This window comes from Pyrgilauda ruficollis, unplaced genomic scaffold, assembly GCF_017590135.1.
Source record: "Pyrgilauda ruficollis isolate IOZ18807 unplaced genomic scaffold, ASM1759013v1 scaffold41, whole genome shotgun sequence".
In the NCBI taxonomy this organism is placed as follows: domain Eukaryota; kingdom Metazoa; phylum Chordata; class Aves; order Passeriformes; family Passeridae; genus Pyrgilauda; species Pyrgilauda ruficollis.
Window position 1 is genome coordinate 2,130,348 of NW_024525601.1, and position 20,912 is coordinate 2,151,259.

The window sequence follows — 20,912 nt, forward strand, 5'->3', positions numbered from 1 at the left end:
GAAGAAATATATGTGGGGAGAAATTTATCTCTTTGCATACTTTCTGATCTGTGAAAGGTTGGCCCTCTTTAGGGTTATCCTGTGGGTGACTTGTGTGGGTGCATAATTTGATGCATCTGTTCTGAAAGCAGAAGAGATTTGCATTCTGAGATCACTCATCAGTCTTTAAAATTACAATAGAGGCTATATGTGGTTTGTTAATATGAATGAAGCTGGGCAGGATGCAGGAATACTAAGATCTGTCAGTGACAGTTGGGTCTTACAGCCTGTACCTCTGTGTATCCTGAAGCATCATGCTATTTCACACAGGAAAATGAGCAGAAGTGAGTAAAAGAAAATTGTGTAATAGGAAATGTGAAATGCTTCTTGTAGAAGGGAAAAATAAAACATCTGAACATGACTATTGATTAGGGAATACTGTGTAGGCAAGCAAAGTGGTATGGAACAAGCTCTGGAACATACAGCAAAAGATAAATTGAAAATAAATCAACCACATTGAACTGTCACAGAGAACAGATGCTGGACTAGTTTGAGTCAATAGAAATAACTGGTGAAGCAACTGAGATTATAAAGATGCTCAGCAGAATACTGGTTGGGCTCAGGAAGAGTGCTATGGTAGTGAAAATAAACTGAAGGGAGTTTGGGTGAAGTTTTTCAAGTTGTGAAGGACATAGAACATTGGAAGAGAGTGAAGATCGCTCTGTCCAAATGTTTTATTTCTTCCCTGACTTTTACTTTGTATGTAACACAGAGAAGAGTGTGTATGTTTGTTCTGATTGCCTGTAAATGACTTGGCCTCCTCTTTGTCTGCAGTTTGAGTTGGGCTTAACCTATTTGGAGTTACTCACTGGGAGTGAAATTATTACTGTGTTGTGCCCTAAATTACAGGCTGGAAATACCTGCACTGCTGAGCTGTGGACCTCCAAATGAGCTGTGATGCAGATGCATTTTCTTCCCCATGCGTCCCCTTTGTTCTTTCATCAGTGTTGCAATGCAGGCTGCATCCCAATACTCAGTGTAGTCAGGCAGAGGTGAAAGGCAAGGTCTGATACAGCCCTATGCCCATTTTCTATCAAGGATGAATATTATATAAATTCTTCCTTCTTTCTGTCCTTGCTTTTTCTGCATCACCACTAAAATCACAGATTCCAGAGGGTGTGGAACAGGAAGTGCCATTTTGATTTGTGTGGCTAAGAGAAGTAGCAATCTAATAGTAACTTTTTCTACAGATTAAAAAATTGTCTCTTCCTAATGAAGCTACAGCTATCTGGCCACAGATTGTGTCTGTAATATATTTAGATGTTTTAAGCTGCAGCTTTCTCAGTAACTGTAAAATTCTAATTGTTTGTGACTCTGGAGAAGTGCAGAGTCCTGGATGTTTGGTTGATGCAACCTCAAACGTAAAAAGTCCGATAGTCTAACATAAAAATCAACAGTTGCTGTATAGATATGGAGTAATTTATGCAGTGGTTCATCAGGACTTCCTACACAAGATTTCATTCTCAAAAGAAAGCCCTCTATGTTTGAGAAATTGTAGGACAGCAATAGCATTGTCAGTGCACGTGTTTGTGCACAGAAGTAGTAATTTGAAATTACTAACCTGGAATACCTGCTAAGTAGGATTTTATGTCCAATTTAATTTCCTCCTGGCTTCTGTTTTCCATGTCTTGGTTTATACTTAATATTTTTTATACTTAGCCACTGGCTCCAACAGTTCATTCTTTAGAACAGCAGAAGAGCTTATGTAGTTCTTCATCTTAGCTCATTAGCTTCTCTGGCAATGGTAAACTTGCCATCCACTCAGAACAATCTGACTTCTACAAAGTGAAAAGTTGAGTAGTTCCCCTGTTCAGCACTGTTCTCTTTCTCAAAATGTAAATATTTTACTCCAGGCTTGTGAACACTCTTGCACCCCTTCAAAAGGATAGTGCATCCAATTGTCATGGAGGTTCTCCATTGGTCTTTTAAGGCAACCATGCAGCAATATGCAGAGGTGTCTTAGCCAGCTCTGTAGCTGAACTGTACTGATTTCTGCAAGCAAAACAGCTGATGCAGCTCAATGTGCTGCTCAAGCTTCCTTACAAGCTTCCCATCATAAGTGTTTTGTGGGGTCACAACTGAAATGTTAAAGTGAATATACTGTTTTGGGATGTGAGCTGCAAGATCCCTTGCAGAGTACTGTGTTGTGGCAAATAGGTGGGAACAGTTTCCTCAAATACAGCACCTACCCTTGGGCTAAGCCTAAAGGACAGATCACCTGATGGGAATTTGTAGAGGCCTGTGTCCTGTGATGCGTGGTGCTCATTGAGGTGATCCTGCCAGCTTTTCTTTCCGACTTACTGTTACCAAAGAAGGCAATCTTTCAGCCAGTGGAGATTTTCAGCTGAGGAAATCTGTGAGAGAGAAGCTTAGCCTCTTGCTGGATTTTAGGGCAGGTCACTTGTTTGATCTGTAAATCTTGACAGCCTAAATGATGTTAAGTCTTTTTGGTTGAAAACATTCACATTAGAGGAGAAGAGCGTTCAGGCTCAGTCCTTCAGCACTCTTCATTTGGGAGACTTCTGTGACGATCTCTTTCTTTGCTGGTAGCGGGTGCCTGAAGACGGGCTTTAGGTGACAGCAAAGGATTTAATAATTTGGGTGGCATAAAGCTTTAGATAGCTGAGAGGTGTTTAGTCAAAGCCCATTTCACTTTCACAGGAGTTGCCCTTGGCTGTTGAGAAGAAGCATGCAGATACAGTGAATGAGATTTCTTTTAAATACAGAAGAAAGGAAAAACACACAGGATTGGGAATTAGGGAACAGTGCAGTCAAATTCAGCTTAATTTCTCTTCACCTGAGTCACTTGTGTGAGTGGCTCTCCTTCCTTTGGAGGCCAGAGAAATCTAAGTGCTAATTCCTTGTTAGTGTGAGATATAAAGCTGTGTTAACATATCTGCTGTAGCTGCAAATCCCTAGAAGTCTTTAAATACAAGTTTACAGTGGATTCATGCACCTCTCTCCTGATCTTGTTCTTTCATGCAAACTGAATTCAAATTATGTACCATTTATTTCACTTTCTAAAAAACAGAGCACTGAAAATTCTGTTTGCTCAGTACTGTGCAGAGTCAATGTTTTTCTCAAGACTTCTAGGACTTTGAGTGACTGAATGGTCCAGAATATGTTTGATAGCTTGTGTTTTCTGTGTGCTAAAAAGCAGTAGAACAACTAGAAACAGTCCCTGAGGATTTCTGTTTCCCTCTTGCCTCACAGGAGGAATCAGTGCACCAATCAGGAAGTAGCAGCAGCATCTCCCCCTCACAAGTGGAAGACCCCTCTCAAGAAGGCGCCAGCAGCAGAAAGAGTGAGTTATGAGAGAGCCCACTGGCTGCTTTTACTCACCTCTGTTGTCCTCTGTACTATGAACTTCGTCTCACACTTATATGGAAAGCTGAAGCTGAGTGTTGTTAATGGAATAAACATCTAAAGCCGAACCCTGCTAAATGGGTCAAGTGTGATAAACAGTTGGAAGGCATTAGCCTCCACTCTGGGTGGATATCTTTGTGAAACAGGAGGTTTCATCCCTGAAGTTTATGTAGGACTGTAGAGGAAGTCACAAGTGAATGGAGGGGATAGTTTAGCTATGCTCATCTCATAAAACAATTTTTTGCTATGGAAGCATGTTCTAACCTAAGACCAATTTAAAAGTTTCCTCCATCTCTGCCACTGTGGCAGTGTTTGAAAGACACTTAGCAATCACCAGTATTTCCCAAAAATACTTACTGGGAAAAGGGCAAGATCTGGCCTTTTTTTTCAGGCACAGTTATTGCAGGTTTTACTGTGTAACAATATTTTTAATTTGTTTGAAGTGTTTCAGTTTCATTGGGAAGGTTTTGTAATGAGCTGTGTAATCTGTGCAGGTGTTTTTCTGTGTACGATGGTGAAATAATGAGAACAATATCCTGAAACACCTCAGTATGGATATGTAGTATCAGCCACCAGTAGTAGGAATTCTAGCAAATCAGTGGTTGGATTAAGTACTGAGCACTGTTATCCAACAGTCTCTTGTAGAAGAACTAACTTTTTTGTACTGATTGAATCCTTAGTGCCTCCAAAGTTCTTGCCCATATCGTCTACGCCGCAGCCCGAGAGACGGCAGCCGCCTCAGAGACGACACTCCATTGAAAAGGAAACACCAACCAATGTGAGACAGTTCCTACCCCCTTCAAAACAGAGCTCCAGGTCACTTGTAAGTGGAGTGGGTGGTAGGAGAGAGAAAAAGAGGAATGCTAAGAGTATAATGAAAATTAAAACTTGGCTTCAGTGTGATTAGAACATGACCAAAGAAAACTCCTCAATTCACAAACAGCTCTTGGCTACTAAAGGTGTTTTGAAATCAAGATTTGAACTTTGTCTCTGTAACATATTTATCCAAAATCCCAGGTACAGGTGCCTCAGAAAACATTTGCACTGTGATTAGGACTCCGGGTAAACAACGTGTCTTGATTTTTGGTTCAGAATGTTACCAAAACAAATGAACTTCACCTTACTGATATTCCACTTGAATAGAGACAATTCCAAAGCAGTGGATCTATTTTGGGATTTGGGGGAATTTTTTTAGTTATTGGAAGTATTGCAGCTAATAACTGGATGAGTTGAATGATTTCTTTTCTTCCCACCTTAAGACTTGCCTGGTAATGTTTATACATACGAGAGCTCTTTCAGTAATCCAAATCACGATTTGTCTGTGTTGCTTTGTTGAAGTTACTGAGGCAAAAACCTGTTTTACTGCTTGAAAAGAAAGTGCAGTGCATTTGATCAATTAGCTTTAATTGAGAACTGTTTTCCAGCAGAGTACAAACAGCAAAGGGTATGAAATCCTGGTTCGTTTATGCTGACATACTGATTAGTGCATTGTAATTTCATGCAGGGTATGTTCCTTGTCTCTTTTCCTACCAGCAGGGTTTCAAGGTGTGCCCCATGAGGTGCTGGTGAATAGAGAAATCGATGAACACATCTGAGTTTTGAAAGGAAGGGAATATTCACCTGCCCTGTCTTGTAGTGCAGTGGTATTAAAGGGCTTTGAAGAGCATTTTTATCAGCCCAAGAGATGACAGCCGGGATCCAAACCTATTAGCTGATGAAGCTGATTGGTTCTAGGGAAAATACCTCCAAATATTCCCACAACAGGCTTTTCCTTTTCAGAGGTCTGTTGGTTTTTATTACATCCTTCCAAGCAGAATGTAGTTTCTCATTCCAGGTGCAGGTCAGGTAGTAACATGTTGATAAATGCACAGCCCAGGTGGACATCTCCTGCCAAAGTGAACTTGGAGCAGGATGTATGGCAGCAGACCCATACTGGAGAGCTCCTTCAGCATGTGTTTGAAGTCACTGTCACATAAAATGGGTTGCTCTGTCACCTCCTGCTGCATTCACTGTATGTGGAAAACGAGACTTTATTTTCTGGTAAGCCCAGTGTCATTCACAGACAAATAGTTCAAAGGGAGGATGGCAGAAAGCATCCTATGTTATACTGAGACATTTGCTCCATCCCACTTCTAGTGTATCTGAGTGTGCTACATTGTAATATTAATCTTGTGTATTTCAGAGGATCATGCAACTTAAAATCTTATATGAGGCTGTTATTTTAAATAGGTCAACCCAGTTCTTACCAGAACCTTCTTGACCACATACATACTCTCACTCTGTCAGTTTGTTCATTGACATATGCCTAGAAAAATACATTAAAAATAAAACCATTGCAGAAAAACTAATTCAATTATTCCATTCCCCTTGAAAAATAAACTAAAGGAAAAGGGAGAAAAAGCCATTAGATAAGTCAGGCTAATTTGGGAACAGATGGGAAGGGTTTTATAATTTCTTTTGTGTTTAGGGGCATTTTTTTGTTTGTTTTGGTTTTTGGATTTTTTTTTTAATCTCTAGAGAACTGTCACCAGCTTGGTTTTGTCTTTGAAGGGAAAAAGAAGGAAGCTGGTAGTGAAATGATGTTCTGTTAATAAGAACCTATTTTATTTGATGCCTTGAGAGCTGATTCTTTAACTTGGCAATAGTGCCCTCTAGGGTGTAACAGACACCTCCCTCAACACTCCTGTTTTTCATTTTGGGAGATGTGTTCTGCAATGCTGGCACTGGCCCAGTTCCAGGCTTTGGCTTTCTGCAACTCTCTCCTTCCCAGAGGGATGCCAACCTCTTCCAGAGGCTGCACCAGATGTTGCACCTGTGAAATTGCCATTCCCAGAGAGAATGCTTCTCAATAGGTGCAGAGTATTATTTATTTTTTGTTTGACTTCACACTTCTTTATCCCTTCCTCCAGGATTGATGGAGTTTCATTTCTTATCACCAGCTCCTGTGACCCTGGTTTCTCTCCAAGGTGAAAGAGGCCTTGTCAGCAAATAGCTGTCAATGCCAGTGAAACCAGGCAGGGTTTGCTACAGTCTCTTAGCAGGATTAGCAAGAAACTGCTCTGTCTTGCATACTAACGATGGTTTTGTGAACTGGCATCTCATCAGACAGAGGTAGTTAGGTCCTAGTAGATGGGGAGGGAAACAAACTTGGAAAAGTGCCAAACTCAGTCCTTTTGACATGTCACCCTGCCAGTGGTACATGGAAAGGCATGGTGGCTCAGTGATTTTGGGGGGGTCAGCCCTGGTGGTTGCTCTTGTGAGCTGATTTGGTGCTTAATCAGTGAGATCAATTCCGTGTCCTGAGATTTACGTGTGGGTGCTTTTGCAGTCTGTTTGCTTTTTTAATTACTATTTTTATTATCATTATTTTTTTCATGACCCAGAGGACCAAAGCTAATGGTTTCATTTATACACAGCATTCGCTTCTCTGCTTCCTATCTATTGTTCAGGTTCCTAGGATAACCAGTTTATTTCCAAGGATGACTTTCAGACCACTTTTTTCAACTATGCAAACAGCTTCTCTGCTCAGCTCCCATCCCGTTGAAGCAGCCATGTGTGGGGTGGCAGGGGCTATGTACTATCTCTGTGAGAGAGCTTTTGCCAGCAGGTGGAAACCCGCAAAGGTTTGCCTCTTTTTGCTGGCTTTGGAAATCACCTTCACCAGCATGTTCCCTCCTAGGGGAGCACTTCCTCAGCTGTGGCAAGAATTACAGCTTAGGCTGGGACATTGCACCTGATTGACTTTGATTTCAATGTGTGTAGGATATTTGTGTGTCTTCAATCACCTCACGGGGAAAAGAAATCAGTTCTGAAAGGACAGCAAACTAAAAATGCAACATCACCAGATTATCAATGGGACAGACCTTAAATATTACAGCACATGAAGATCCTGAAGCAAAAATCCAGCAAAACTATTGTGATCCTTGGACTATGTTGAACAGAATAAGGTTTTATGTTTCTCCCAAGGTACACTACGTAGAATGGGAGGGCATTTGCAATCTGCTTTACTTGAAAACCCATATATTGTTTTGGTCCTCAGCACACTTATGTATCAGAACTTGCAGAATAGCTCATATCCATCTATCAGGGACAGCAAATCCACTGAAAATAAAAAATAATTAATTTACCCGTACGTTAACTGAAGATGAATTATTTAATTTTTCCTTCTTTTTGTTGTCCCAACCAATAAGTGGAAGGAGGAAGGAAGTTGTAGGAGAGTTTATAGTTGAGATACACAGCTGACCTTTTAGAAACTTGTAGTCTGCAAAAGAAGCAAGAGTTTAGAGTGCTGACTAATTGTGAATTGCAGAATTTAGAGGCCACTCTGGTGCTCATTCATTTTGCAATTTACTAATGCAACTCGTTTGAATGTCTAGTGACATGCTTTAATGAGAAGAAGGAATACATTAGAATAAAAATGTGTTAGTCATAGAACCTATTAGGTGTGTGTACACTGAGAATGACCTACAAAGCACATTATGGGTATGCAATTCTTACTACCTGCTTTTCCTGCATAAAAAAATTATACATACACACTTTGAGGTATAGTATTTATAAAATGATTGCATAGTCAGAGTTAAGCCAGTCCCCAAGAGGATCATGGACACTTCAAGTTCAAAATAGTATTTGCAAATAATATTTTTCCCCTTTAAAAAAGTGTATTGGCTTGTGTTTAATATTAAAAAGAGTATTGAGTGTAATTCTGGAAAACCAAGACCATTCAAGCCACATTTTGTCTTTACCATGTTCTGTCACATGCGAGTATTGCAGAGTACTCTCACATGGAGCTGCTGAATTTGGGTGCAGGTTTGGAAGTCTGAGCAGTAACTCCAAAGCATCATTGTTCAAAGAAGTTTAGCCAGTGCTTAGCAAAATTTAATTAATTTCAGTGCTTTAGAGATAGTGTAGGAAAAAAAGATTTTCTTGTGTACTTATTTATATTCTGAAAAGGGAAAAAAAAAACCCAAGCAGTTTTCTGAAAACGGATTATTTATCTTTCATTTAATGTTGCATTAACATTTTGTTGTCCTTGTGTAACCACTGGAATTAAAACATTAGCATTTAAACATGTGAATATTTTCTATGTTTCCCCTGCTGCCTGCTGGCTATTTCTATTTTAATGGTATTCATTTTCGATTGGTACGACAACAGGCCCACACTATTCCCCTAGTACGCGCTCTCCACCCATAACAGATCCGCAGAATTTCTTCAAAGGAGCAATATTCCCCGACGTCATCGTTCTGTAAATTAAAGGAATGGGCATTCATGAGGGGGAAGGAAGAGCTTCAAGTAAGAAATGTCTTTCTAAAGGACTTAAAGCTCTGGTTGATTGCAAGCATTCAGTCAGCCTCATTCACCTCGGATAGTTTCCCTCAGTCTCCCACGATGCAGACTGGGGGGGTTTTGCTGGCATTGTGTGCATCCCGCTTTCCCACCCACTTCCTCTCCCGTGCCTCCCCAGCCTTCAGCCGTGCCTTCCCCATAGCAAGGCAGTTGCTATGGGAAGAACCCAGAAGGAAACGCTGAGAGCTGCTGGTTAGCTGTAAAGTTGCTCACAAGGAACAGAAGATACTTTGTTTTGGCTGTGCAGTTTTACACCTCAGAGCAAATTGCAGCTGCTGTTGATATAGTTTGTTTTTTCCAGAAAACTAGTTTTCCATTCCCCAAAGGTTTAGCTGGCAAATCTAACGAAGTTAACTTAATTCTAGTCTTTTGTGGGGTACCCTAAACAGAGTGAAGTTTCTTTGTGTTCCCTTTCTAGATAGGTAAGACAACAGTTTTTAAAAATGTGGTGGTTCCTAAATGCTAATGTTTGCCAGGTCCGCAATGTAGAAGGATTTTCTTTTTAATCTGATGGAAAGACAGAACTCTGAGTACATGGAAATGGAGCATTTCCGTACTAATCCGATTCATCACTTCAATTTGTAAACGAGATCTCCAAACTGTCAGCCACGTCTTTGTGTATGCAGGAGAAATTTCCTTCGTTTATTCAGAGAGCATTGCCTGTCATTGTCATTACTGCACAGTAGCCCCTCTGGCTGACTGAAAAGGTTCACTAAGCATTAAGCAATGGGAGTTCCCACAGAGGTTTCTGTCTTTCTTTTGGAAATGTATAATCAACTACTGGGCTGAATTACAAATTGGGTTGGTGCTTTTTATTCCCTGGTACCAAATTCAGGAGTTTTGCACTCAATATTCTCCTAAATGCTGCAACATGGAACAAATGCAAAATTTTGTAAGTGAAAAGTTGTGCTGTTAATTCTCTATTTGAGTCTCTACCATTTATAATGCAACACTGAGTAACCAGTTCACCTGCTTGATACTGGAGCATTATTCTGTAAAGCTTAAATTGCTGCTGTTACTTTCTGGGGCAGAAAGAAGAACTTTTCTGCCTGAGCTGATGTAACTTTTTGTAGTCTTGGTGTGATTCTGATCATGTGAGCACCAAGATGTGGTACCACTGAATAAAAATTTTTGCTAGAATGGGCTACTAACAACTTTCCTTGGCCACTCTGGGCATCACAAAGTCTGAGAGAACTTATTTGATGTATACCTCAAACAGTATACGTAAAATAATGCCATCTACCATGTTACATTTTCCCTTTCAAATTATACATCTGAATGTTGATTGGCTTGAAACAAATGTTCACAATGAAAGAAAAATGGAGAGAAGGGTCAAGTGATTTGAGAGGAAAGATGAAGAAAACTGTCATTGTTGTGAAGGCTGAACATAAAATCATTTACATGACATTTATGCAGTTTCCAATGGTTTGGCACTCGTGTGATGCCCATGAATGAGCCAGTGCTATTCCAGTTTGATGGGAGAAGTCCCCTGTTTCTGGAGTTACTAACCAGGTGGCTGGTTGTCTAGATTGAACTCTGGAAGAAGCCCTTTGTCTTTGAAATAATATGGGGGTTTTGGCTTCCAGGAGGAGTTCTGTTACCCCGTGGAATGTCTGGCTCTGACAGTGGAGGAGGTCATGCACATCCGTCAGGTGCTTGTGAAGGCGGAGCTGGAGAAGTACCAGCAATATAAAGATGTCTACACTGCTCTCAAGAAAGGAAAGGTAGGGCTGAGTCTGGGGAGGCTCTCAAGGGTACAGAGGGAGGCCAGTTGCACAAGCCTCCCATTTACACACTTGTTTCTTACCCTCTATTGGAGAGAAAGAAGAGTTATCCACCAAACATCCCCCTAAATGTGTGGGACATGAGTCAACTTCCTTGAGTGGTGTCCACAAACATCAAAACTTTTCATGTTTGTTCAGATTGCCTATAAAAATGCAGTAGCATTTGCAGTTATCAGAGTGTATCTGTAGGTGTCTGGTTTGAACTTCACTGACTGAGGTGATTTCTGTCCCCATAACTTCTGCAGGTTTGGTTACCTTTTCTGTTCCAGAAAACAGAATTACAGATAGCAACAGAAAACTACAAGTTCTTCATATATGAACCCTTTCTATCAGACACAGAGGGAATTAAAGCCTTCAGAGAAGCCAACCAGAAGGAGGTTTAATATTAGAGACCCCTTAAATAATGCATTTTTCTGTAAACTGCAGATTGGAGATAGGTACTTCCCAGTAGAAGCAGCATGCTTTTCTCCCACTTTTAATTTGTGCTTCTTGGACACCTCCAGAAAGCCTGTTTTGACTTCACTGTGTGTTTTATCTACAGGCCTACCTGTGCCGAATGTGCAGATTTATTTTAAAGGTTTAATACATTTAAGGCAGAGGAACAATAATCTTATAATGTCATTCATTAGAGTCAGCTGTTTCCTGTTGTCATGACATATAAAGCTTGGTAAGGAGCTTTTATCAAATCTCAAAGTAGGTTGAGGATTTAATTAATTTACCCCACTATTAAAATTGTTTGCTTTTATTTCTAACCAAAGTTATCTAGTTAATGAGCAAGTATTTAATTTATGCAAAACAATTAAAGGCTTAATTCTAAATATATGAAGATACAGTTCTGGACCTTGTTCTCAATATCATCTTAGAAGTTCAGACCCCAGAACTGGATGTAGCCTGCCACTGTGACCTTGCCAACAGCAACTGGTCAGTGAAGTCATCACTGTGTGGGACTTTGCTTAACACTGTGAACTCCTCTGTTCTTCTTCCTCTAGCTCTGCTTTTGCTGTCGAACAAGAAGGTTTTCTTTCTTTACCTGGTCTTACACTTGTCAGTTCTGCAAGAGGTAAATATTTTATGTCTGTTAGTAAATGAGTACAATTTCTTAGGGAAAATGATTGATTTATACATTAGAAACCCTCAAAAATTTCTGCTGCATACTGTTGGTTGGGTTTATTTCCGTAACAGTCTGTGTTAAAAAAAAGTATGCAGAAACATTTCATTTGTAAGTGACTGAATTGCTTCCTTGGACTGAAACTCTCAACTAAAAGTGAGAAACATTCTTTTTTTTTTTTTTTTTATGCTTATGAGGACGCAAGATGGAATTTACTCAGACTCCCCACTCAACAGTTTTACAACCTCTGTGTTTGGGGAAAACATTTCAAGGCAATTTACTTTTTGTGCTATTTTTGGAGTATTGGGGAAGGGGAAATGCAAGAAGGAACATTTGCAGGCAAAAGGATAAATTTTAAGTTAACAGTGAGATAATAAGTCAGAAGATCTCTGCAATCACTGAGTTTTGGTCTCATTTACCAGAAGAGGTTTCTTTAGAGGCAAACCAGCTTATTTTTCTTTTTTTTCCCCCTATTTTTTAATTTAGGTACCATTCTTGTTCAACATTTCTCCTTGCTTCTGGCTTCATATTCTGATTGAAGTCACTATATTGAAGAAGCTTTAAAAATAAAAATGTTTGTTTAAAGGGAGGATGGAGGGGGCAGGTTTCTATCCCTGAAATCCCTTATTCTTGATTTAAACATAATTTTTCCCAATGGACTGATTCATGCTCTTGTTTTTTTACACAGGCCTGTATGCTCACAGTGTTGCAAAAAAGTAAGTAAGGAAATTTATGTTTCGAGCCTTTCTAAAAAGCTGCAACCTTTGTAATGATGCCGCACGTGCCTTGTGCTGTTCCCAACAGATGCGGCTGCCATCGAAGCCATACTCCACCCTCCCCATCTTCTCCCTGGGACCTTCAACCTTGCAAAGGGGAGAAAGCTTCATGAGGCCAGAGAAACCCTCTAGCAGTCACCACCATTCCCTGCGGAGCAGGTGAGAGACAACCCGGCCTTGCTTGTGTCTGTGGCAAATGTTCCCCAAATGTTTCAGGCTGGGTTATCAATCATGAAGATGCTGCTCACCTGTTTTGTAGTTGGCCATGTTTCTAATGCCTGTAGTAACTTTTCTGAGGCCTGAAAAGCCAGGTGTCTTCTAGTCATTGCTTTGATTTACAGAAATAGCAACCTAAGAGAGTCTTAAACCTTTTTCACATTACAGCTGAAAAATAATAAGAGTCTGGGACAACTGTATTTCTGTAGGACCTCTGAGAAAACATCCTTAACATGTCTTTTTCTAGTGTGAATGGACTCCTTGGAGATAAATTTTACATGCTTGAAATCACCCAGTGAATGAGAATTCAGTGATGTGTAGTGCACAGATTTATCTTCTTTTCCCCTAATTTTTCTTACTCCAATTTTCATAATTTTTTCACTTTAGTATTATGAAGTTATCTGTTGGTTTTATGTCTTATACATGGATGGTTGTCAAAGCTAATCAAATATAAAAGAAATGCTCTTTTTTGACGGAATCTGCTGTATAAACCCTCTGCATAGATCACCATTGCTATGGTGCTGTGTAGATTAGTCAAAGACATCAGCTGTTTTTAGTTACTAGGAAGGTTGTTTTTTGCCAGGATGTAAATGTTACACACGCCCTCAGTCAGTGACCCACAGTCTTGCCAATCTAGGCAGAAGCTGCCCTCTCCAGTGTTTGGAGTAATTTGGGACAGGAGGAAGAAAAATTTAAATCCAGACCTTTCTGATGTGATTTTTTTCTGGGGCCTGCAGCCAAGCTGACAAATAACATGACAGGTCCTCCTCTTTTGCCTTTCAGGTTGACCTCAAGGTCCAAGTCTGTGGATAAGTCACACGAAGAGTTTCCCAAAGAATTAATGGAGGACTGGAGCACAATGGAGGTTTGCGTGGACTGCAAGAAGTTCATCTCAGAAATCATCAACTCAAGCCGGCGCAGCCTGTCCCTGGCCAACAAGCGAGCCAGGTTAAAAAGGAAAACGCAGTCCTTCTACATGTCCTCTCCAGGAACCTCGGAGTACTGCCCCTCGGAAAGGACGATCAATGAGATCTGAGCCCCGTGCCTTCTGCTTTGCTTCATCTCCATGAGGCCATCACCATCAGCGAGGTCACTGGAGCCGGATCGTCACCCCGTTGCTTCGTTCCACTTGACTGGCTTGGGTTTGCATTCGGTCACAGGATTTCCTGCTCCAGCAGCTCCCAGAGACGCAGAGCACTGTGTGGGGATCTGTGCAGGGCGATACACGACAGGGCAGCTGCTCGCACTGGGAGAAAATCAATAGTTTGAAATTGTTGCCTCTTTTGTACGTGTGCGTTGAAATGAGAAAGCCTTTTCTTGCTTTCAATCTTTTTTTAACCATGCTTCGAATCATTTTTCAGATGAGCTGAGAGCAGGTGTCTGGTGGAGAACCAGATCTAGCACAGTGTCAGCGTTAGCACCCTAGCAAACAGTAGGTCCTGCTGCATTCCCACCCTCGGAATGCTCGTGCCCTTGTTGAGGCAGCCAAGGGCTGCTCGCACAGCAGGCACCCAGCGTGAGCAGCTCCGGTCAAATCCATCTTCCTTTGACCCATTTTGGTTGCTCTGAGATCAGGGTTCAGCACGGGGCTCTACAGTGGCAGTGTCCTGGGGCAAAGCAGGTGACAAAGCTCTTCGCCCGTGTGGTCGGTCATACCCCTGAGCTGCTGTACTTCTTAAGCCTTAGTGTCCTTCTGAGTGACTCCTGAGCAGGTTTTAGTAGTTTACTTTCTATCTTGAATGTATGATAATGACTACTAGTAGCAGTGAATTTTAGTAGTAGACAAAGTTGTACAGTTTATGGGGAGGATGGGAAATAAGGGAGGCTTCTAATTTTAACTGAATACCTGTAAAATTGTTCTCGTGGTTACTCAGAGAAAGCAGTGAGTAAGGTGTAAATTTGTATTATAATGGAGCACACAGATACTGCTATAGTTCTGTCTGACAGCATATCCACTAGTGACCCCATTTTTTCTGGGGTTTATAACTTGGCTGTAAAACTTCGTGTTTGGCTGAAATTTGGGACAGTGCTCTCTCAGATTGGGAGCAATCTCTTTTTGTTCTTTAATCTTTTTTTCAGTCTTTCCCCCTTTTTAATTCACTCACAAGGGAGTGCTAGACTAATTGTTTAGAAGTTCCAACAATTTTACAATGTTAACTGCATCTCATGCTTTTTTGCACTTTTTTTATATTCAAAATACTTTTTTTTTTTTTTTAATTCAGTCATAGCCAGAGTTTAGTCAATAATTTGGGGCCAGATCTTTTTGGTATTTAAAAACTAACATAGCCAAGTTATTAATACTTGAAATCAACTACTGTAACTTTTTTCATAAATTTTTTAATACCCTGAGGCATATTTAATATCTATATAGCAGTGTATTATAGAATGACATAGCAGAAAAGTTTCAGATCTATTTATTAACATTTCTATTCTTCAAGTTAATGAGAGATACCTCAGAACTGCTCCAAAGTAGCTGGGACTGGACTTCCATAACATAATTTTAAAGGTGTGTTAAACAAAACAGCTTCCTCTGTCCAAAAAGCCCAAGAGACAGACAGCCCCTCTGGCCCTGGCAAGGCACAGTGCCCGGGCTGGGAGGCACCGGGGCTGCTTGGCTCCCCTTTGGCAGCCTTTGGAGCAGCCATCCATATCGTCCCTTTTAGGCTTGTTTGAAAAGCACATGCAGAAGTCTCTGTAAACCTTCCCAGGGAGTCAGCCATCCTTATTTTTTTCTTAAAAGCCCCCTTGGAAAATGAGAATTTTCACATATGTAGGGCTTATTGAAATAGTTTCTATTTTTTTCTGAACCAATGCAAACAGGAAAAGCAGGGCTCAATGCTAACTCTCTCTCTTTGCTGTCCCATTTAAGGTCAGGTGTCACAGCCCTCTCCTCATGGTACCTCTGGAAAAGTGTCTTGCCTGTTAAGGCACCTGGAGTACTGACATGGGATAGGGATGTAGGATTGCAGGGGAGCAGCACAGGCTGGCTGGTGGGAAAGGTTCTTCTGTTGCTGGAAGGGTCGCCTGATCTCAGTCACATCAGCACTTTTTCTTGTTTCTGTGCCAAAACCAGGCCGTGAGTTTGCTGCACAGTGCATCAAGGGAACCAGACAGAAACAAACGCAGGAAATCTCACTTTGCATCTGCCCTGTTGTTGTCAGGATTTTTTCATGGAGATGCCCCGGCCATGTTACAGTTGTGCAGTCCTCTGCTCAGTCTGCTTCCCTGGTGTCCTCAAGCCACCGAGGTGCAGGGCATCCAGCACATTTGTCTTCCTCTTGGAGAGGAATTTGGGATGTTGTAGAGCAGGCAGGATGAAGGACTAAGTAACTCCTGAGCGTGTGAAGGCAAACAGGTCTTTCATGCCTGTGCCCTGCTCCACTCTGGCACTGTCTGGGGGTGGCTCTGGGGCAGTGGCAGAGCCTTGTGATCCAGCCTGTGCCTTCCCAGAAGTCCCACAAGTCCTTGGCCCAGGGCAGGCTCTGCTGTGCTGGGCAGGGCACAAACACTGGAAAACAACGCAGTTGTTGGCTCCCTGTTGCTCACACAGAGCTGCCATGGGCCAGGGCCTGGATAAACTCCCTGTTTCCCCTGAAAAAAACCCTCCAAACTGCTGACACATGCTGTGGCAGGCTCCAGAAGACACGGTGTGGAGGGCAGCCTCTCCCCTTGGCTCCATCCCTTCCTCCCTGGCACAGTTGCTCCACGTTATCCCGGCATTTCATTCCGCACGCGGAGAAGCAGCGGGTTGGTTCATCGCAGGCAGCCTGAAGGAGCTCAGCTCGCTGTTGCCTGGCTCTGCAGAGGGGGCTATTTTTAGCTCTCCATCTCCTCCCTGCCTGCACCAGCATCCCAAATCCACTGCAGCCATTGGCCCAGCACCCCGTGGTGCTGCCCAGCATGTCCTAGTTACGGGCTGAACTTCACGTCAGCGTCAGAGGGGGAAATCAGAAGCTTGTAAATATCTGTAATATATTTATTAATATTTAGGAAGTCTCCATCAATCATGCAATGGGAATTGAATTTCCTATGATGTTTTAAAAAGGAAACGAGTCTTATTTATATGTGTATTGGCTGTTATCTTTTATTAGAGTTAACGCTTTCAGCCCCCTAATACAGTTTGCACATCTTAGAGCAAATTACTGCTGAAAAGAACGCGGCACTAGCACAGTGAACTCTGTTCCACGAATTTTAAAATTATTTTCTTTGGGTTTTTTTAGCTTTATTAGTATGCCCAAGGTCTGTTAAAATATATCATAGGAGACCCAAGGAGCTAAAAATGGCTTTTGCAGCATCAGTCTTGTTTTGTATGTGAACCTGGTTGTGGGGAATGCAAAACCAGCTCTGCCTCACGGCGGTGATGGAAGATGTGAGCAGGCTTTTGCTGCAGCTCTCAGACCTGACCTTTCAAGTGTTCATGGTGACAGTAGTGTTTTGAGGGGTTGTTGGGTTTTTTTTCCCCTTTCTCCATTGCTTCCTTTATACAGGGAGGGGTGTTACCTGGTAAAAATAAAATGCCTTTCCATTATAACCTTTGTCTGTGTTAATTATTCATGGGGAAGCTGATTTAAAGGTTCTGTCTCTCTCTTTTTTATGCTTTTACAGTTTTGTAAGATCAGTCAGATGTTTCTTTTGGCAAAGAATTGTTAACAAAAATGATTGCATAACAGCTGAACACTGGCTGGGCTGCATGAAGGGATGAAAACCTGTCGAAGTACCTTTAGAATAGCAATAAAAACTGCTTGTGTAACCCCAGTGATGTGATTAGCTCCTTGTCGTCATCTGCAGCCAACTCCCTCTGTTACCAGTGTGCTGCTTCTCCCAACACTGGCGGGCTGCACGAGGCAGCGCATTTGTCCTGCATGTAACACAGGCTTTGGGAAATCTCCATCCCTCCCTCATCATTGGGAGAGAAATGCTGACAGTCTTTTGGAGAGGTTTTTTACTAATTTGGTTTAGTTTTTTAAACCAGAAGTGGAGAGAACATTATTATCACAACTCTTACGTTGTTCTCTCTTCTCTCCTGAGCATCCCTTTTTCCCCAGTCAAGTTCAGCATCAGCTTCCCTGGTTCGTTACTGGCTGCATGCTCTATAGGTTAAAACTTATTTAGAACCTCCGTCTTTAAACTCCTGATTGCTGCCTTCCTGCTTTACTTCATCCAGCAGCTCTGCACAACTCTTAGGAATGTCTGTCTTACAGCTCAGTCTCATCTGTGAAACAGTGACAGCACACAGGCATGAGAGAAAGGTGCTGCGACTCTACACTGGTGCTACAGCACATGGATTATGTTCATGTTACCAGAAAATTTTATACTGTTGCCATGTTGATATCTTGGAGCTGCTCTGGTTTATTTCTTCTTTTGTATATGTGTATCTTAAGGCCAGTCTGAGAATGTTTATGAATACCAATTCCAGCTATAGAAACCTCTTTCATTGTTTCTGTCTGATTTTTACTACTATGTTTTAGACTTTTTGGATACCTGAAATCACTATTCCCCAGAACTTACTTGTAGGAGAACCATGACAGAGGGGCATTAGCTCAGCCTGATGTGACACTCAAAGCACAGAACCCCCATGCGAGCGGCACCTGTGAGCTCCTGCAGCCCGGAGCAGAGGCAGCCTGGGGCCTTCCCTGTTCCCTCACCTTCACATTGAAAAATCCCATGTTGTTCAGCTGCCCTGGCACAAGCTGTGAGCTGCTCTGTGTCCCAGAGTCCCCAGCTGCAAAAAGACACTTCAAAGTGGTTACAAACTGTTTAAAGAATTTTGAGAGCTGCTGCTAAAGAGCTGAGTGCTCAGTGTCAGAGCTGAAAGGATCCTGCAGTGCAAGTTTCCATCTGCTTTCAATACTTGAAAACAATTAGCCCTACTTCCAGGTGAAACAAATTCCAGAGAGGTGAAACTTGACAATACTCTGACAAGCAAAGACTTGTGAATGAATTTTTATATGGTAGGTCTGCGCTCAACAAGTGTCACGGAGCATAATCAGGAGAAGGAGCTAAACAGGTATCGAATTTTATGCAGTAGTAGCTTAGTTTGTTTATTTGCAATAAATCAGTTCAGTGACGTTCCAGTTTCTTCCCTGGTCAGGCTGTTTGGCAGTGGCAGTGCCTGGCTGAACTGAGTGTCCGATGTGAGGTAGCCCAGGCTCCGTGTCCTGAGGTAACAGGAGCTGCTGCTGTCTGCACGGGGCAGCGAGATGGGTTCTGTAGAACATTTACAGATTTTTGGAACAGCCCTTTGGAACAGACCCTTCAGAACAGACCTTACTGTCGCTAATTAAAAAATACATTTGTAAGCAGATCGTATTTCAAGGTGCCATGCTGCTGCTGTAAACTCAGAGCTGAAAAGGACCTGTTTGATTATTGATATATTTGATTAAAAAAAAAAACCCAACCCATAAGAGCACTCAGTATGAAAAAAAACATATTCTTGGTCCCTCCAATGCAGCTGAAGGTGTTTCCTCTAAGCTTCAAGTCCTCTCTGCATTTCTCTAACCAGTGACACCAGTGCTTACAAATGGGAGCCAGCAATGCTTTGGCTCTTGCAGGACGGGTCCTGGGGCAGACAGTGCCGTGTGGGATTTTTAAAACTGCATTTCAGAAATATGAGTTCAGAAATCTGCTAAGTCTAGAATTAAAGGACATGGGCATGAGTTGATGGACGTTCTGCAGGAGGCGAGCTTCCAAAGTTTGGTGGAAATAAGCACCAGTTCAGCTGGCACAGATCTATAGAGAGGCAGCACGCTCATGGCCCAGCTTCAGCTGAGACATTTCAGGTGGGCATGTTCGTGTTGAAGGGATGGTGGCTACACTATCTGTGAATCAAAAGCAAAATTAAGGGTTAATTAAATGAGGAGGGTTTTTGAGCTGTATTTCTGTTAAAGCTGGTTCCATCTCCCTCACCCCCTTCTTTAATAAAGAAAAAAAAATCCCAAATAGGAGGTGCACTTTTTGGACATGAACAGGCCTAAAGCACAAACCTTTTCCCTTCGAGCTTCCCCTGCTTCTGTGCTGTCACTGTGCATGCACCGTCTGCGCATCTTCAGGGACACCAGGGGCAGCAGCTCTAACAGCAAAAGGCCACAGCATTGTCTTCTGCTTGTTTCCATGTTATGTGTTACTGAAATGCAATTTCTGGTTCATGCATTACTAATTAAAAGCTCTTTAAAATTACTGCCTTGCTCTCACTTTCTTGAGGGAACTGTTAAGACCACGGGCACCTTTTCCTACAGAGCACAGCTGGCAAGGCCATGTCCCACATTTGTTTGGCCAGGCAGAGCTCTGAGCTTTAGCTGCTGCAGATCTTAGCACAGTCAGAAACAAAATTATAGTGAAGTAAAAGAGAAGGTATTGTACCAGCAGGGCCCCACATTAGGAGCCCTTCCTGATCATTTCACTTGCAGGTGCCTTCCAGTAAAATGAGAATCATACCTCAATCACCTCAGCTGCAGGAAAATTAAAAGGACAGGACTTGTGTTTCACAGAAATGCCTTCTCACTGAACAAATCCATAGTGAAAGCATGACCTGCTCCCTGGAGCTGTGATTAAAAGGCTTAGCCCATAACCTGCATGATTCTGACAGGTGGCAAGTAGTGTTGGTGGGGTGAGAAGGTAGTTTATGAGATAAACAAGGTCTTCTTTACAAGTCAAGGCTAGTGATTTTAGGCATGTCTTTCCTGTTCTAATGCAAAATGAAGCAGCTGCCAGTCCCAAAATGAAGCAGTTACCAGTCCAGGCCCAGAGGATCCCTGCAGAGCTTCTGAGCAGTGTGTGGCTTACAGCAAGCTCAGGGGGACTGGTACTGGATCCTGCTGCCTACCCAGCACAGACTAATGGAAATTGCTTTTCTGCAGCTTTCTCAGATATTCAACAGTGAGTTAGATATTACCACAGTCACACCCAGAAGTGTTTTTTTAAACTGCACATGGCATTTATTTTGGATAGCACCACAGAGGTCATAGACACTTTACAGCCCTGGCCTTCACAGCTCTCAGTCTAGGGAGGTGCAGCAGCAGGAATGGTGTTGCCTACCCACCACTGCTCCACCTGAGGATTTGAATGAAAAGCGTCTCATCAAGGAACATGGCCGGTCATTTACTCAGTGCTCGGTTATTACGTTGTCAGTGCCCAGTTTGAGCTCTGCAGCAGTTCCTGACACCACCCACTGCAGCTCAATGCCTTTGCTTACTTTGAGCAAAACTTTCAAGAATATGGGAGCTTTCAGTAGGATTGCCTGTTGTCCCAACAAATATAACCCTTCCTCCAGCATGCCTGCTG

At 42.2% G+C, this 20,912-nt stretch overlaps 1 protein-coding gene across 1 annotated transcript in view; it reads left to right on the forward strand.

Moving 5' to 3' along the window:
* The window catches only part of SPIRE1 (spire type actin nucleation factor 1), a 126,019-nt gene extending 107,877 nt beyond the window's left edge, over nucleotides 1-18,142 (forward strand). The window contains exons 10-16 of the mRNA XM_041477761.1: nucleotides 3,253-3,343; nucleotides 4,086-4,228; nucleotides 10,335-10,472; nucleotides 11,522-11,592; nucleotides 12,329-12,356; nucleotides 12,445-12,575; nucleotides 13,416-18,142. Of these exons, the coding sequence (XP_041333695.1) occupies nucleotides 3,253-3,343; nucleotides 4,086-4,228; nucleotides 10,335-10,472; nucleotides 11,522-11,592; nucleotides 12,329-12,356; nucleotides 12,445-12,575; nucleotides 13,416-13,668 (855 nt within the window). The 3' untranslated portion in view covers nucleotides 13,669-18,142. The remainder of the gene's footprint in view (nucleotides 1-3,252; nucleotides 3,344-4,085; nucleotides 4,229-10,334; nucleotides 10,473-11,521; nucleotides 11,593-12,328; nucleotides 12,357-12,444; nucleotides 12,576-13,415) is intronic.
* The last annotated feature ends 2,770 nt before the right edge of the window (nucleotides 18,143-20,912 follow it).